This window comes from Embiotoca jacksoni, unplaced genomic scaffold, assembly GCF_022577435.1.
Source record: "Embiotoca jacksoni isolate LCO1_2020_lvr unplaced genomic scaffold, fEmbJac1.0.p SCAF_17, whole genome shotgun sequence".
NCBI lineage: Eukaryota > Metazoa > Chordata > Actinopteri > Embiotocidae > Embiotoca > Embiotoca jacksoni.
The window spans coordinates 8,152,725-8,169,486 of record NW_027185307.1 but is presented as its reverse complement, the minus strand read 5'-3'; the positions used below and the strand labels follow the sequence as shown (position 1 = coordinate 8,169,486).

At 40.5% G+C, this 16,762-nt stretch overlaps 3 protein-coding genes across 3 annotated transcripts; 1 reads left to right on the top strand and 2 right to left on the bottom strand.

Annotated features, from left to right (window-relative positions):
- Positions 1-1,056: 1,056 nt before the first annotated feature.
- On the top strand, positions 1,057-4,460 carry LOC138199177 (sialic acid-binding Ig-like lectin 14). The gene is made up of 6 exons (XM_069151116.1): positions 1,057-1,069; positions 1,119-1,508; positions 1,856-2,158; positions 2,253-2,546; positions 3,565-3,650; positions 4,221-4,460. Exons 1-6 carry the CDS (start codon positions 1,057-1,059, stop codon positions 4,458-4,460), a joined length of 1,326 nt encoding a protein of 441 aa, XP_069007217.1.
- Positions 4,461-4,896: 436 nt separating this feature from the next.
- LOC138199395 (phosphoenolpyruvate carboxykinase [GTP], mitochondrial-like) lies at positions 4,897-6,752 on the bottom strand. Its single transcript, XM_069151450.1, has 2 exons — positions 6,641-6,752; positions 4,897-6,200 (listed from the first exon to the last, which is right to left on the bottom strand). Exons 1-2 carry the CDS (start codon positions 6,750-6,752, stop codon positions 5,731-5,733), a joined length of 582 nt encoding a protein of 193 aa, XP_069007551.1. The 3' UTR covers positions 4,897-5,730.
- A 6,569-nt stretch (positions 6,753-13,321) lies between these two features.
- LOC138199176 (phosphoenolpyruvate carboxykinase [GTP], mitochondrial-like) lies at positions 13,322-15,544 on the bottom strand. Its single transcript, XM_069151115.1, has 4 exons — positions 15,536-15,544; positions 14,962-15,124; positions 14,512-14,607; positions 13,322-14,071 (listed from the first exon to the last, which is right to left on the bottom strand). Exons 1-4 carry the CDS (start codon positions 15,542-15,544, stop codon positions 13,602-13,604), a joined length of 738 nt encoding a protein of 245 aa, XP_069007216.1. The 3' UTR covers positions 13,322-13,601.
- Positions 15,545-16,762: the final 1,218 nt, after the last annotated feature.

The following is a 16,762-nucleotide window of genomic DNA, read 5'->3' as shown; positions in this document are numbered from 1 at the left end:
AGTTTTGTTTTCTTTGATTTGATGCCATTTAAACTAAAGTCAGCAGTTTGTGTCACCAGGAGACATTGAAATGTTCATAGTTCAATAATTTATAATCTGTCATCCTTGTAATCATCAATAGTTAACAGGGAACTACAAATATAAATCTTCTTTAGTTAGCAGAGTTTAAAAAGCAACACAAGTTACATTCATGTTAAAACAGATTTCCTGCAGAAGAAACAGCAGTTCGTTCAAACTAAACTAAACATGTTCAACATATTACACATCTGACTGTTAAATCTACTATTCAGCAGACAGATGAAGGTCAGACATGTGATTAAAACCATGTTTGAGAATGAATACGTCATTCACACCCTGCTGAGCTCAAGATGCCCCAAAAAGGTGACTTCCTCTTTGACAGAGTCGGGGCAGGAAGGATGAAGACTTCGTGGAACAACAAGTCTCTTTGCTTTTACATGACAGCAAACAAACAGGGAAGTTGGTTATTTGATCGGCGGCTGAACAACTCAACTTCTTTCTCCGTTTGAGCTGCAGATTCATTCGGTAAGAAAACTACATTTTTTAATTTTTTTTCACCTGAGCAAAAACTCATTTTATATTTTATGAATTAGTTTTACTGAAATAAATCACAAATAAATTTCTGGCTGTTTCTGTAAAATTTAAACTGTAACATCAAGAAGTAATTTGGGTGATTGAGATTCTGAAATTTTGAAAACTTTCAACAGATGTTAGTAATCGTCATTTCTAAAGCAAACATCTGGTTGTTTGGGGAAATTTTCTGGTTTGAATGTGTGAATTTGATGTTGCTTTAAAAATGTCAATACTTTGTTAAAATTGTTCTTTGATTAAGACACTAAAATACAACATGGTTTTCTTCTTTTTGCAGTCTGGAGATGAATTTCCTGGCAGCTCTGTCTGTGAACGTGGTGACAGTCAACATGTTACTGAGTGTCTTCTTTCTTCCAGGTGAGCTGTTTGTTCACTCACTTTTATTTACAGACTCGCATCATTCAAAATTTCTAATATTTGAAAGGACTTTTTTTAAAGGACTCATACATGTTGCAGGATTGTAGATTATATATAAAGAACTTGTGTTAATCATTCTTCTGATTTTACAGGTGTTTTGGCTGATTGTCGTGCAAACCTCACCATCACTGCACCAAAGCAGATGGAAGCACTGAGTGGATCCTGTTTGCAAATCCCTTGTTCTTTTACACCAAAACCATCGACACCATCGACATCATCATTTAACAGCACAAGAGAAATCTTTGGAGTGTGGATTAAAAATCATACAAGTTTCTGGACCAGTAAACATAACGTAGTTTTCAACAATAGTGGGAAAGTTTCCAAATATCCAATGAAAATTACTGGAAACTTGAATGGAACAAACTGCACCACTCTGTTCTCTAATTTAAGTACAAATCATTCAGACAAATACTTCTTCAGAATTGAGAACTGGCCGTTCAGGTCAACAGCTGTTTGTGATCCTCTTCAAATAACAGTTAAAGGTAACAAAGTTTTGTTTTTATTAATCTATTATATTGTTGTTCAGAATAAAAAGTGAAATCAAAAGAGGTTTTAATTTAAAGGAACAAATACCATGAATATAATCTACACTGTGAAATTAAACATGAACTGTAGGATTATCAGCAGTATCAGTGAAGATCCTGCTGGGACACAGTATACATTAAACAATCTTTGATTTTAATATCTTCAATCCTTCACATTTATCATCACTTTTTTACGTGTAGGATCAAATAATGGACAGTGTTTGGCCAAGTCTTTGTTATTTGTCTAGTGTCTAGTAAATGTGCTTTATATTACTGTGTAAAATCTGTTTCATCTGAAACCACAGATTCTCCTTGGAAACCCAGAATTGAAATCTCAGGTGATCTGAAGGAGAAGAAGTCTGTCACTATCACCTGCTCAGCTTTCACTCCCTGTCCACACTCCCCTCCTCAACTCACCTGGACTCTCCAACAAGACTCTCACAACAACATGGAGGAAAACACAGATGGAACCTTTACAACTAAAATCCAGGAGACCGTCACTCTGTCAGACTCACATGATGGAAACAACATCAGCTGCTCTGCCAGATATCCTGTGAATGAAGGAGATTTCAAGACAGCAGAGACAGAAGTGACTCTCAATGTTTCATGTGAGACGACCAGAGTTTGTTACTGGATCCTGTCAGCACGTCATGATTCATGTCAGCTGTTTCTAATGAATAAAATCTGCCACTTTCTCCTCAGATGCTCCTAAAGACACCTCAGCATCCATCAGTCCATCAGGTTTGGTGTCAGCAGGCAGCTCGGTGAATCTCACCTGCTCCAGCAGAGCCAAGCCTCCCGTCAGCAGCTTCACCTGGTTCAAGAGCAGCACAGATGGACCCATGAAAGTAGCTGAAGGAGAGATTTACAGCTTCAAGATGACCAGTGAGACAGATACAGAAAGTTATTACTGTGTGGCCGCAAATATTTTTGGTAATCAGACGTCATCGTGGATTCAAGTGAATAATGCAGGTAAATGCAGAACTGAATCTGCTCTCTTCTCTTCTGCTGCTGTAGAGTTCAATTATGTTTTGTTTTAATCCATTATAGAGTATTTTAATATATTAATATAAAATCAGTGAAAACCCCATTTATTTACATAAATCTATTAACTTTTCCAAGTATTTTGTCTGTATTCTTTTAGTCACTTAGTCTCATTTTTCCATGAACAGGGAGCTTTCCACTACGGCTTCTACTTATTACAGGGAGCACTGTCATTATTCTCCTACTGGTTGTCTGTATTTGGTAAGTATCATAAATTAAAGCATCTGAATGTTGAAGGTGTTTAAGGTGAGAGCATCATAAATAGGTGATATGGAAATTTGGTTCCTCACATTAAATTTGTTTACCATCAAACAAACATGTCATGCAAGTTGTTTTTTGTAGGCGACTTGCTGTTTGATTTATAAACGTCAGTCCTCCTTTAGTTTCCCCCACAACCTCCACCAGTTGATTTCAATAAGATGTTTGTCACTGATGCACATTGAATAATGTATGTTTTATACCAGCCTTTACTCTCTCACTCTATATATAATTACTATGACAGCTCTCTCATGTTTTCCAGCTGGTTCAAGTCCAAATATTCAACTCGTCAACAGACTCAGGTGAGAAAATGCAAAACTTTTTGTTGTACAGTGCTGCACTGTTTTAATTGCACTCTACGAATGTAAATGATGTGAATAGTAAGAAGAACATTATTGAGGTTACTGAGCAGAGACATAGAAAGTGTGACAAAACAGCCTGTTAACAACACTGTGGGTGGAAACGTTGAGCAACAACCCACAAAAGACTGAACAAGCCAAACATCAGTCGACTGTTTCTGTCCGTTTCTGGATGCCATCAGGAAGCTGGTTTAAGAACAGTAGCAACTCGTCCTCATGCACATCAGACACATTTATTATTTTAGGCTTTTACATGATTTATAGTAGTCTGGATGAACCAACTGTGACTCACAGCTTCAGTTTTCTTCGTTGTTGTAACCGACTGGTAATTAGACTTGTTTCTGATTACCCAGCCACGCTGAAAGGCGGACCAATCACCGGCCAGTGTCGGTCGTTAGTGCGTCTGTCCCGCCTCCTCGTCACTGTGATTGGACGGCTGGTGACAGAGACGATCTCTCGGTGACCGGAATAACACGCTGAACACTCAGCGGCCCGTCACGCTGCTGGCGTTCATTCAAAACAACTTTAAAAATATGCTGAACATATACAGTCGATGTCTGTACGCAGGAAAAAGTGTTTTGGAGGTGGCAGCGGTGGAAGAGTGGCGGCCGGTTTAGGCGCGAGTTGATTGGTTGAAATTAACCCGAGGTCTCCGCCAACTCTGGATGGAACAACTACAAACCATCGGGGTTGTTTGCAGACCTGTATTCATGCAGTGAAATAGCTTCGGGTTCACACCAGGCCAGATTTATACACCAGCAGAAGTACTTTAAATCTGCTCAGAAACTAACTGCAAACCATTGAAGAGCAGGTCGATGTTCATCAGCTGTTTGAACCAAATATTAAATAACTGTGAGGTGTGTTAACTTAACAAATATGACATAAGCTCTCTAATTTCTGACCCATTTACAGTGAAATGCAACAGAAGCATTGATGCAGTTGATACATCGGACCTGATGATGACGGATTCATCTCCCAACATTTCTAATTCAGTACATTTTCCCCTCAGAGTCAAACAAGGGAGGAGTTTGCTCTTCAAGTGCCGGTCAATATAAAAGAGGAGGACATCCATTATGAAGATGTCAGCTTCTCCAGGCAGAGACCTGAACGTCTCACCGTCTCAGTGCAGGACGGCGGACAGCAGCAGGAGACGGTGTACGCACAGGTCCAAGTGTTGAAGGTAGAGAGGAGCGTTACGCACACAGCTGGTGGTCCAGAGGAGCTCTACGCTCAAGTGAAGACAAACTGATTTCAGTTTGGGGATCTCATACTGTAACTTTACTTTTTGCTTTTTCAAGATGTTGATGTTAACAGGCCCTTAACGCCCTGCAGCTCACAGGCTTCAGTCAGTTATGATAATATCACAGTTCATATTTGTGTTCAGACTTCGTACAGCTGTTGTACTGCGATAAGTAATCTGCATCTCACATGTACACCAGAAATAAAAGTCTTAAAGCTGTAAACAGGGAACTTAAATATAAATAACAAAAAGCAGCGATGTGAAAGATGAGATTTAGTTTAAATATGTTATTTTTACTGTTCTTGTGCCGCTACATCGTTTTAAAAAAAAAAAATGTGTTAAACTACTGCAAAAATAAAGAAGTCACTGCTTCCGCTTTTGAAGATGTTTATTAATTGCACTGTAATAAAAATCTTGGCATACAACTTCAAATAAAAATTCCAAGTAATCTCAGTTGCATTTATTGGTCCAACATTTCACATATTGTGAGTAAACATCACCTGAAATCTTACAGTTTAATCACAAACATTACAAAAGTGGTGAGATGAAGAATTCATAGGAGTCCTGGACTACAATGTTCTCACTTTTATTTTTGTAATATCACACTCAATTTAAAATAAAGGGCAATATCTGGTGAGACTCAGTTGATAACGTATTGAAAATGTAATTCAAAACTTTTATTTAGTAAAAGTGTTCAAACTTTATCTGCCCTTTCAGAATTTATCCTTAAAAAAGGTCTTTGGTCGTCAGCCTGTAAACACTCGCAGCCTGGACGCTGCCTGGTTCAAAAAGGCACTACGAGGTTGATTGTACTCCAGCACCACGCCGGGAGTTGTGAGTGAATGGAGGTAGTGACATGAGCTTCTCTCTCTGGGAAACCCGAACATTCACGTCCCTCGCAGCCACCGGTCCCTCAAAGTGTTGCAGCATTAGTGTGAAGTAAGGTTGGTGTTGCAGTGTACATTTGGTTTTCCTAACAGATTTCTCTTCATGCAGAGAAGGGCAGCGGTCACGGACTGAGTTTTCATGCACAGAGAAGGTTAACTAGTGATTGAATAAGTTCTGTATTATTCTGACTGAGCAGCGAGGCTCTTATAGGAGCTGCTGCCATGTTTGTGGCTTGTATCTCCACCTGGTCATCAGTTTTGATGCTCACCTGTAAAAAGCCTTTCTAAGCTCCACATTTCTCTCTGTATGTAAACCCGGTCAGTGGCTCTGGTTCTGATCCGACTCCTGTGTCTCCCTCCCTTCTTCTGCTGTACTTCCTGTCAGCAGGGTTTTAACTGTGCACTCTGTCCTCCAGCGCCTTCAGCTCGGCCTCCACCTGAGCCGGCAGGTCGGCTCCGACCTGCTGGGTGAAGTAGGCTCTCAGCTCCTTGGTCTCCTTCTGCCAGAAAGGCTCGGGCACGTCGAACAGGGCGCCCATATCCACCTTGCCGCCGAGGCCTTTGGTTTCGATGGCGCCGTCGACCGGCAGCCAGCCGATGATGCTCTTCTTGGCCGCCTCGTCCTCCCTCTCCCTGCCGCAGCGCTTGAAGATCCACTCCAGCACGCGGGCGTTTTCGCCGAAGCCGGGCCAGAGGAAGGCGCCGCTCGCCGGGTCTTTCCTGAACCAGTTGACGTGGAAGATCTTGGGCAGGTGAGTCGGCGCCTTTCGGCTCTGCATGCTCAGCCGGTGAGCGAGGTAGTCGCCAAAGTTGTAGCCGAAGAACGGACGCATGGCGAAGGGGTCGTGCGTGATCATCTTGCCTGAAGGAAAAACAGTTGAATACTTTGTAAATGTGATGAAGCTTCAGTTTAGTTTATTGAGTTTATTTATAAGAGGGAGCATGTACAAAATACATTCATCTCAAAAAGATGCTTTGTACCACATCTAGCTACGAGCTCATTTCTATCTGCAGTCCCTGGAGAGGTGAAAGGAAACAATACAACTCAGAGCGAGATACAATCATGCATGTATCCAAAATGTATAAAAACAGGTTGTCAAATGTAAAATGATTATTTAAAATGAACTTTTTAGCTTCACGGGTGAAGAAACCTCTGCAGGTTTTTAGATTGACGTCGAGCTCGTTTGATTCATGAAAAGTTCATTTAAAGTCCGTGTCTGACCATTGTCTTAAAATACATCATCAACAGAAGGATTCTGGATCAACCTGAAGCTCAACAGAGCATCATGTGTATTTTCGTACCTTTATGCTCAGCAGCTGCTGTGACCTCTGACCTCATCGAGGCTCCGACGAACACACCGTGCTGCCAGTTGAAAGACTCGTAGACCAGAGGGACTCCTGACAACATCAGCATTTCATCATGTTTACTGCACAGCTTCTGTCCGTTATAAATGTTCTTGTGCTGATATGAAACTGGTGTTTATGCTGTAATGACTCAAACTTATATTACGTTAAAGAAGAAGACAGAAACATCGTGTTGCATCAGGCAGACCGTGCACAGTGTACTTAAATACTTGAAGTCACTTCAAAAGCTTTTCCAGGATATAAAAACTGTCTAATTAGAAATAATCTACCTGTAGAAACAAAGAAAGAAAAGAAGGATTCTCCACATTTTTACTGCTTCTTTTTCCCTCTAATTCTAATACGAGGTCAAAGTAAAAAAACCTCTTCATCTGTGTCGTCAACACCAAACTTCAGGCCTCCTGCCACCGAAGATGATGGCGTCAATGGGAACGCCCTCCTCGCTCTCCCACTGGGGGTCGATGATGGGACACTGAGCCGCCGGGGCGCAGAAGCGGGAGTTGGGGTGAGCGCAGGGTGTCGAGCTTCCTGTGCAGAAAGAGGACAGTTTGTTCTACCTTCAGCGTTCATAGTGTTATTTAATGTGAGAGATTGGATCCAGAACTTATCTGCTGTCTGCTGTTTATCTCAGTTCATACTGTGTCTGATCTTCACAAACAGTTCCTCTCAGCGAGCTCCAAACTTCAAAAAAATGTTGAGCAAAGTGGTCTTAAGAGTGAGTTAGTAAACTTCTTAGAGCAACTCTGAAACCCTTATCTTAGTGAGATGTAGCTGACACCGTTGCTGGGTAGGATACGTCCTTCTAAAAGATGTGATTGGCTAATAAAATAAAAAGCTCTGTGTTAACGGGCACAGAACGGACAGTGACCTCCAGTGGAAATGAAATGAACTGCATCCTATTAAGAGGCTGTGAAAGTGCTGCAAGTGTTTGTTTGCTCTCTGCTGATGAAGGATGTGACAGACTCGAGTCATCACTGCTGCACTGCAGCATTTTTACAACTGATAAATATCTCATTGCTGTGATCATTTTCAATTGTGGTGTTATTATGTTATTGCATTAAGTTGGAGAAGTTTTATTTGATTTTTTTTTATTTATTTTATACACTTTATTAATCCCCGAGGGGAAATTTCTTCACTACAGCAGGGGGGCTCTCAGGGGGGAGCTGCTGCAGCAGGCTGCCACTAGCGCGGCGCCAGGTAACCTGACCTGAGGTGCATGTTTTTGGATGATGGGAGGAAGCAGAGAACCCGGAGAAAACCCGCGCAAGCACAGGGAGAACATGCAAACTCCGCACAGAAAGGCCCAGGACCGGATTCGAACCCAGAACCTTTTTTGCTGTGAGGTGACAGTGCTAACCACTGCAAGTGAGCGTGTTTCTAATGATTTCAAGCACAAACATAATCAAAGCATTATATAATCTTCAGTGTTTCATCAACTTACTGTCATTCAGTGTTCGAAGAATATTTCTTATAAATCTTACTTTCGCAAAAAAAGTCCTCCTCCCTGCTCATCACAGTTTTTCACCACAAAATGATGTGAATAACTTTTATCTTTTAAAATGATCTACTCTGAACTTTAAGTTAAAATTCTTAGAAAACCTTTATTTTTGGTCACTTGGAGTAACTTTTAGTACAAGAAATCTTTTTTTATGCAACCGTGTCGACCCATTTCCAAACATGACATCGCTTTGGTTTACCACTAGGTGGCACTGTATACACTACAACTGTTCAGTGCACACTTCAAATGGGACTAATGATAAGAAGTCTCTGTTAACAATGAAACAAACACCTGATTAAAGCTAAAATGGTGTGTGTGTGTGTGTGTGTGTGTGTGTGTGTGTGTAGGTGTCATAGAGAAGTGGTTGGATGAATGATGATGACTTCATTAGAATAAGCTGAGTCCTTCAAGTAAACAGGAAGTTGATTCTTTGTGTTCTGCAGGATTCTCACTGTGACTGCAGCCACGTTGTTTCATAAGTTTCTTCATCATGTCGACACAAGAATTATTTCTATTGATCACATTTGGTTTTTATTCATTTATATGAAAGACTTTGCTTCTATTTGTTGGCTGAAATTTATTGACAAGTGAAAAATAATCAAACACATTAACTCTGCGCTGCATGAAGTTCACAGTTCTCAACTTTTTCTAATAATATTTCTCATTAACATCTGAGAAAACTTCAACAAATTCCTCATCTGATCTGCAGTCAGTCATTTTTCCTTCAAGCTCGTCAGGTGCTCTGAAAGCAAAACACACTTCATTTAAATATAAGAAACGTAGCATCAACTCGAGTTTTGTTTTCTTTGATTTGATGCCATTTAAACTAAAGTCAGCAGTTTGTGTCACCAGGAGACGTTGAAATGTTCATAGTTCAATAATTTATAATCTGTCATCCTTGTAATCATCAATAGTTAACAGGGAACTACAAATATAAATCTTCTTTAGTTGGCAGAGTTTAAAAAGCAACACAAGTTACATTCATGTTAAAACAGATTTCCTGCAGAAGAAACAGCAGTTCATTCAAACTAAACTAAACATGTTCAACATATTACACATCTGACTGTTAAATCTACTGTTCAGCAGACAGATGAAGGTCAGACATGTGATTAAAACCATGTTTGAGAATGAATACGTCATTCACACCCTGCTGAGCTCAAGATGCCCCAAAAAGGTGACTTCCTCTTTGACAGAGTCGGAGCAGGAAGGATGAAGACTTCGTGGAACAACAAGTCTCTTTGCTTTTACATGACAGCAAACAAACAGGGAAGTTGGTTATTTGATCGGCGGCTGAACAACTCAAATTCTTTCTCCGTTTTAGCTGCAGATTCATTCGGTAAGAAAACTACATTTTTAAAGTTTTTTCACCTGAGTGAAAACTCATTTTATATTTTATGAATTAGTTTTACTGAAATAAATCTCAAATCAATTTCCGGCTGCTTCTGTAAAATTTAAACTGTAACATCAAGAAGTAATTTGGGTGATTGAGATTCTGAAATTTTGAAAACTTTCAACAGATGTTAGTAATCGCCATTTATACCACAAACATCTGGTTGTTTGGGGAAATTTTCTGGTTTGAATGTCTGAATTTGATGTTGCTTTAAAAATGTCAATACTTTGTTAAAATTGTTCTTTGATTAAGACACTAAAATACAACATGGTTTTCTTCTTTTTCCAGTCTGGAGATGAATTTCCTGGCAGCTCTGTCTGTGAACGTGGTGACAGTCAACATTTTACTGAGTGTCTTCTTTCTTCCAGGTGAGCTGTTTGTTCACTCACTTTTATTTACAGACTCGCATCATTCAAACTTTCTAATATTTGAAAGGACTTTTTTTAAAGGACTCATACATGTTGCAGGATTGTAGTTTATATATAAAGAACTTGTGTTAATCATTCTTCTGATTTTACAGGTGTTTTGGTTGCTTGTCTTTATCATACAGACCTCACCATCACTGCACCAAAGCAGATGGAAGCACTGAGTGGATCCTGTTTGCAAATCCCTTGTTCTTTTACACCAAAACCATCGACACCATCGACATCATCATTTAACAGCACAAGAGAAATCTTTGGAGTGTGGATTAAAATACCATCCCTGTCACTATCACCTGCTCAGCTTTCACTCCCTGTCCACACTCCCCTCCTCAACTCACCTGGACTCTCCAACAAGACTCTCACAACAACATGGAGGAAAACACAGATGGAACCTTTACAACTAAAATCCAGGAGACCGTCACTCTGTCAGACTCACATGATGGAAACAACATCAGCTGCTCTGCCAGATATCCTGTGAATGAAGGAGATTTCAAGACAGCAGAGACAGAAGTGACTCTCAATGTTTCATGTGAGACGACCAGAGTTTGTTACTGGATCCTGTCAGCACGTCATGATTCATGTCAGCTGTTTCTAATGAATAAAATCTGCCACTTTCTCCTCAGATGCTCCTAAAGACACCTCAGCATCCATCAGTCCATCAGGTTTGGTGTCAGCAGGCAGCTCGGTGAATCTCACCTGCTCCAGCAGAGCCAAGCCTCCCGTCAGCAGCTTCACCTGGTTCAAGAACAGCACAGATGGACCCATGAAAGTATCTGAAGGAGAGATTTACAGCTTCAAGATGACCAATGAGACAGACACAGAAAGTTATTACTGTGTGGCCGCAAATATTTTTGGTAATCAGACGTCATCGTGGATTCATGTGAATAATGCAGGTAAATGCAAAACTGAATCTGCTCTCTTCTCTTCTGCTGCTGTAGAGTTCAATTATGTTTTGTTTTAATCGATTATAGAGTATTTTACTATATTAATATAAAATCAGTGAAAACCCAATTTATTTACATAAATCTATTAACTTTTCCAAGTATTTTTTCTGTATTCTTTCAGTCACTTAGTCTCATTTTTCCAGGAACAGGGAGCTTTCTACTACGGCTTCTACTTATTGTGCAGAGTACTTTCATTGCTCTCATCCCTCTGGTTTTTTTTATATGGTAAGTATCATAAATTAAAGCATCTGAATGTTGAAGGTGTTTAAGGTGAGAGCATCATAAATAGGTGATATGGAAATTTGGTTCCTCACATTGAATTTGTTTACCATCAAACAAACATGTCATGCAAGTTGTTTTTTGTACTCGACTTGCTGTTTGATTTATAAGCGTCAGTCCTCCTTTAGTTTCCCCCACAACCTCCACCAGTTGATTTCAACAAGATGTTTGTCACTGATGCACATTGAATAATGTATGTTTTATACCAGCCTTTACTCTCTCACTCTATATATAATTACTATGACAGCTCTCTCATGTTTTCCAGCTGGTTCAAGTCCAAATATTCAACTCGTCAACAGACTCAGGTGAGAAAATGCGAAAATTTTTGTTGTACAGTGCTGCACTGTTTTAATTGCACTCTACAAATGTAAATGACGTGAATAGTAAGCAGAACATTATTGAGGTTACTGAGTAGAGATGTAGAAAATGTGACACAACAGCCTGATAGCAAGTCGTTAGTGCGTATGAGTGACGGCAGGTTGAGGCGCAAGCTGATTGGTTGAAATTAACCCGAGGTCTCCGCCAACTCTGGATGGAACAACTACAAACCATCGGGGTTGTTTGCAGACCTGTATTCATGCAGTGAAATAGCTTCGGGTTCACACCAGGCCAGATTTATACACCAGCAGAAGTACTTTAAATCTGCTCAGTAACTAACTGCAAACCATTGAAGAGCAGGTCGATGTTCATCAGCTGTTTGAACCAAATATTAAATAACTGTGAGGTGTGTTAATTTAACAAATGTGACATTAGCTCTCTAATTTCTGACCCATTTACAGTGAAATGCAACAGAAGCATTGATGCAGTTGATACATCGGACCTGATGATGACGGATTCATCTCCCAACATTTCTAATTCAGTACATTTTCCCCTCAGAGTCAAACAAGGGAGGAGTTTGCTCTTCAAGCGCCGGCCAATGTAAAACAGGAGGAGATCCATTATGAAGATGTCAGCTTCTCCAGGCAGAGACCTGAACGTCTCACCGTCTCAGTGCAGGACGGCGGACAGCAGCAGGAGACGGTGTACGCACAGGTCCAAGTGTTGAAGGTAGAGAGGAGCGTTACGCACACAGCTGGTGGTCCAGAGGAGCTCTACGCTCAAGTGAAGACAAACTGATTTCAGTTTGGGGATCTCATACTGTAACTTTACTTTTTGCTTTTTCAAGATGTTGATGTTAACAGGCACTTAACGCCCTGCAGCTCACAGGCTTCAGTCAGTTATGATAATATCACAGTTCATATTTGTGTTCAGACTTCGTACAGCTGTTGTACTGCGATAAGTAATCTGCATCTCACATGTACACCAGAAATAAAAGTCTTAAAGCTGTAAACAGGGAACTTAAATATAAATAACAAAAAGCAGCGATGTGAAAGATTAGATTCAGTTGAAATATGTTATTTTTACTGTTCTTGTGCCGCTACGTCCTTTAAAAAAAAAAAAAGTGTTAAACTGCTGCCAAAATAAAGACGTCACTGCTTCCGCTTTTGAAGATGTTTATTCATTGCAATGTAATAAAAATCTTGGCGTATAAAAATTCCAAGTAATCTCAGTTGCATTTATTGGTCCAACATTTCACATATTGTGAGTAAACATCACCTGAAATCTTACAGTTTAAACACAAACATTACAAAAGTGGTGAGATGAAGAATTCATAGGAGTCCTGGACTACAATGTTCTCACTTTTATTTTTGTAATATCACACTCAATTTAAAATAAAGGGCAATATCTGGTGAGACTCAGTTGATAATGTATTGAAAATGTAATTCAAAACTTTTATTTAGTAAAAGTGTTCAAACTTTATCTGCCCTTTCAGAATTTAACCTTAAAAAAGGTCTTTGGTCGTCAGCCTGTAAACACTCGCAGCCTGGACGCTGCCTGGTTCAAAAAGGCACTACGAGGTTGATTGTACTCCAGCACCACGCCGGGAGTTGTGAGTGAATGGAGGTAGTGACATGAGCTTCTCTCTCTGGGAAACCCGAACATTCACGTCCCTCGCAGCCACCGGTCCCTCAAAGTGTTGCAGCATTAGTGTGAAGTAAGGTTGGTGTTGCAGTGTACATTTGGTACAGATTTCTCTTCATGCAGAGAAGGGCAGCGGTCACGGACTGAGTTTTCATGCACAGAGAAGGTTAACTAGTGATTGAATAAGTTCTGTATTATTCTGACTGAGCAGCGAGGCTCTTATAGGAGCTGCTGCCATGTTTGTGGCTTGTATCTCCACCTGGTCATCAGTTTTGATGCTCACCTGTAAAAAGCCTTTCTAAGCTCCACATTTCTCTCTGTATGTAAACCCGGTCAGTGTCTCTGGTTCTGATCCGACTCCTGTGTCTCCCTCCCTTCTTCTGCTGTACTTCCTGTCAGCAGGGTTTTAACTGTGCACTCTGTCCTCCAGCGCCTTCAGCTCGGCCTCCACCTGAGCCGGCAGGTCGGCTCCGACCTGCTGGGTGAAGTAGGCTCTCAGCTCCTTGGTCTCCTTCTGCCAGAAAGGCTCGGGCACGTCGAACAGGGCGCCCATATCCACCTTGCCGCCGAGGCCTTTGGTTTCGATGGCGCCGTCGACCGGCAGCCAGCCGATGATGCTCTTCTTGGCCGCCTCGTCCTCCCTCTCCCTGCCGCAGCGCTTGAAGATCCACTCCAGCACGCGGGCGTTTTCGCCGAAGCCGGGCCAGAGGAAGGCGCCGCTCGCCGGGTCTTTCCTGAACCAGTTGACGTGGAAGATCTTGGGCAGGTGAGTCGGCGCCTTTCGGCTCTGCATGCTCAGCCGGTGAGTGAGGTAGTCGCCAAAGTTGTAGCCGAAGAACGGACGCATGGCGAAGGGGTCGTGCGTGATCATCTTGCCTGAAGGAAAAACAGTTGAATACTTTGTAAATGTGATGAAGCTTCAGTTTAGTTTATTGAGTTTATTTATAAGAGGGAGCATGTACAAAATACATTCATCTCAAAAAGATGCTTTGTACCACATCTAGCTACGAGCTCATTTCTATCTGCAGTCCCTGGAGAGGTGAAAGGAAACAATACAACTCAGAGCGAGATACAATCATGCATGTATCCAAAATGTATAAAAACAGGTTGTCAAATGTAAAATGATTATTTAAAATGAACTTTTTAGCTTCACGGGTGAAGAAACCTCTGCAGGTTTTTAGATTGACGTCGAGCTCGTTTGATTCATGAAAAGTTCATTTAAAGTCCGTGTCTGACCATTGTCTTAAAATACATCATCAACAGAAGGATTCTGGATCAACCTGAAGCTCAACAGAGCATCATGTGTATTTTCGTACCTTTATGCTCAGCAGCTGCTGTGACCTCTGACCTCATCGAGGCTCCGACGAACACACCGTGCTGCCAGTTGAAAGACTCGTAGACCAGAGGGACTCCTGACAACATCAGCATTTCATCATGTTTACTGCACAGCTTCTGTCCGTTATAAATGTTCTTGTGCTGATATGAAACTGGTGTTTATGCTGTAATGACTCAAACTTATATTACGTTAAAGAAGAAGACAGAAACATCGTGTTGCATCAGGCAGACCGTGCACAGTGTACTTAAATACTTGAAGTCACTTCAAAAGCTTTTCCAGGATATAAAAACTGTCTAATTAGAAATAATCTACCTGCAGAAACAAAGAAAGAAAAGAAGGATTCTCCACATTTTTACTGCTTCTTTTCCCCTCTAATTCTAATACGAGGTCAAAGTAAAAAAACCTCTTCATCTGTGTCGTCGACACCAACCTTCAGGCCTCCTGCCACCGAAGATGATGGCGTCAATGGGAACGCCCTCCTCGCTCTCCCACTGGGGGTCGATGATGGGACACTGAGCCGCCGGGGCGCAGAAGCGGGAGTTGGGGTGAGCGCAGGGTGTCGAGCTTCCTGTGTAGAAAGAGGACAGTTTGTTCTACCTTCAGCGTTCATAGTGTTATTTAATGTGAGAGATTGGATCCAGAACTTATCTGCTGTCTGCTGTTTATCTCAGTTCATACTGTGTCTGATCTTCACAAACAGTTCCTCTCAGCGAGCTCCAAACTTCAAAAAAATGTTGAGCAAAGTGGTCTTAAGAGTGAGTTAGTAAACTTCTTAGAGCAACTCTGAAACCCTTATCTTAGTGAGATGTAGCTGACACCGTTGCTAGGTAGGATACGTCCTTCTAAAAGATGTGATTGGCTAATAAAATAAAAAGCTCTGTGTTAACGGGCACAGAACGGACAGTGACCTCAAAGTGGAAATGAAATGAACTGCATCCTATTAAGAGGCTGTGAAAGTGCTGCAAGTGTTTGTTTGCTCTCTGCTAATGAAGGATGTGACAGACTCGAGTCATCACTGCTGCACTGCAGCATTTTTACAACTGATAAATATCTCATTGCTGTGATCACTTTCAATTCTGGTGTTATTATTTTATTGCATTAAGATGGAGAAGTGAGCGTGTTTCTAATGATTTCAACCACAAACATAATCAAAGCATTATATAATCTTCAGTGTTTCATCAATTTACTGTCATTCAGTGTTCGAAGAATATTTCTTATAAATCTTACTTTTGCAAAAAAAAAGTCCTCCTCCCTGCTCATCACAGTTTTTCACCACAAAATGATGTGAATAACTTTTATCTTTAAAATGATCTACTCTGAACTTTAAGTTGAAATTCTTAGAAAACCTTTATTTTTGGTCACTTGGAGTAACTTTTAGTACAAGAAATCTTTTTTTATGCAACCGTGTCGACCCATTTCCAAACATGACATCGCTTTGGTTTACCACTAGGTGGCACTGTATACACTACAACTGTTCATTGCACACTTCAACTGGGACTAATGATAATAAGTCTCTGTTAACAATGAAACAAACACCTGATTAAAGCTAAAATGGTGTGTGTGTGTGTGTGTGTGTGTGTGTGTGTGTCATAGAGAAGTGGTTGGATGAATGATGATGACTTCATTAGAATAAGCTGAGTCCTTCAAGTAAACAGGAAGTTGATTCTTTGTGTTCTGCAGGATTCTCACTGTGACTGCAGCCACGTTGTTTCATAAGTTTATTCATCATGTCGACACAAGAATTATTTCTATTGATCACGTTTGGTTTTTATTCATTTATATGAAAGACTTTGCTTCTGTTTTTTGGCTGAAATTTATTGACACGTGAAAAATAATCAAACACATTAACTCTGCGCTGCATGAAGTTCACAGCTCTCAACTTTTTCTATTAATATTTCTCATTAACATCTGAGAAAACCTCAACAAATTCCTCATCTGATCTGCAGTCAGTCATTTTTCCTTCAAGCTCATCAGGTGCTCTGAAAGCAAAACACACTTCATTTAAATATAAGAAACGTAGCATCAACGAGAGTTTTGTTTTCTTTGATTTGATGCCATTTAAACTAAAGTCAGCAGTTTGTGTCACCAGGAGACATTGAAATGTTCATAGTTCAATCATTTATAATCTGTCATCCTTGTAATCATCAATAGTTAACAGGGAACTATAAATATAAATCTTCTTTAGTTAGCAGAGTTTAAAAAGCAACACAAGTTACATTCATGTTAAAACA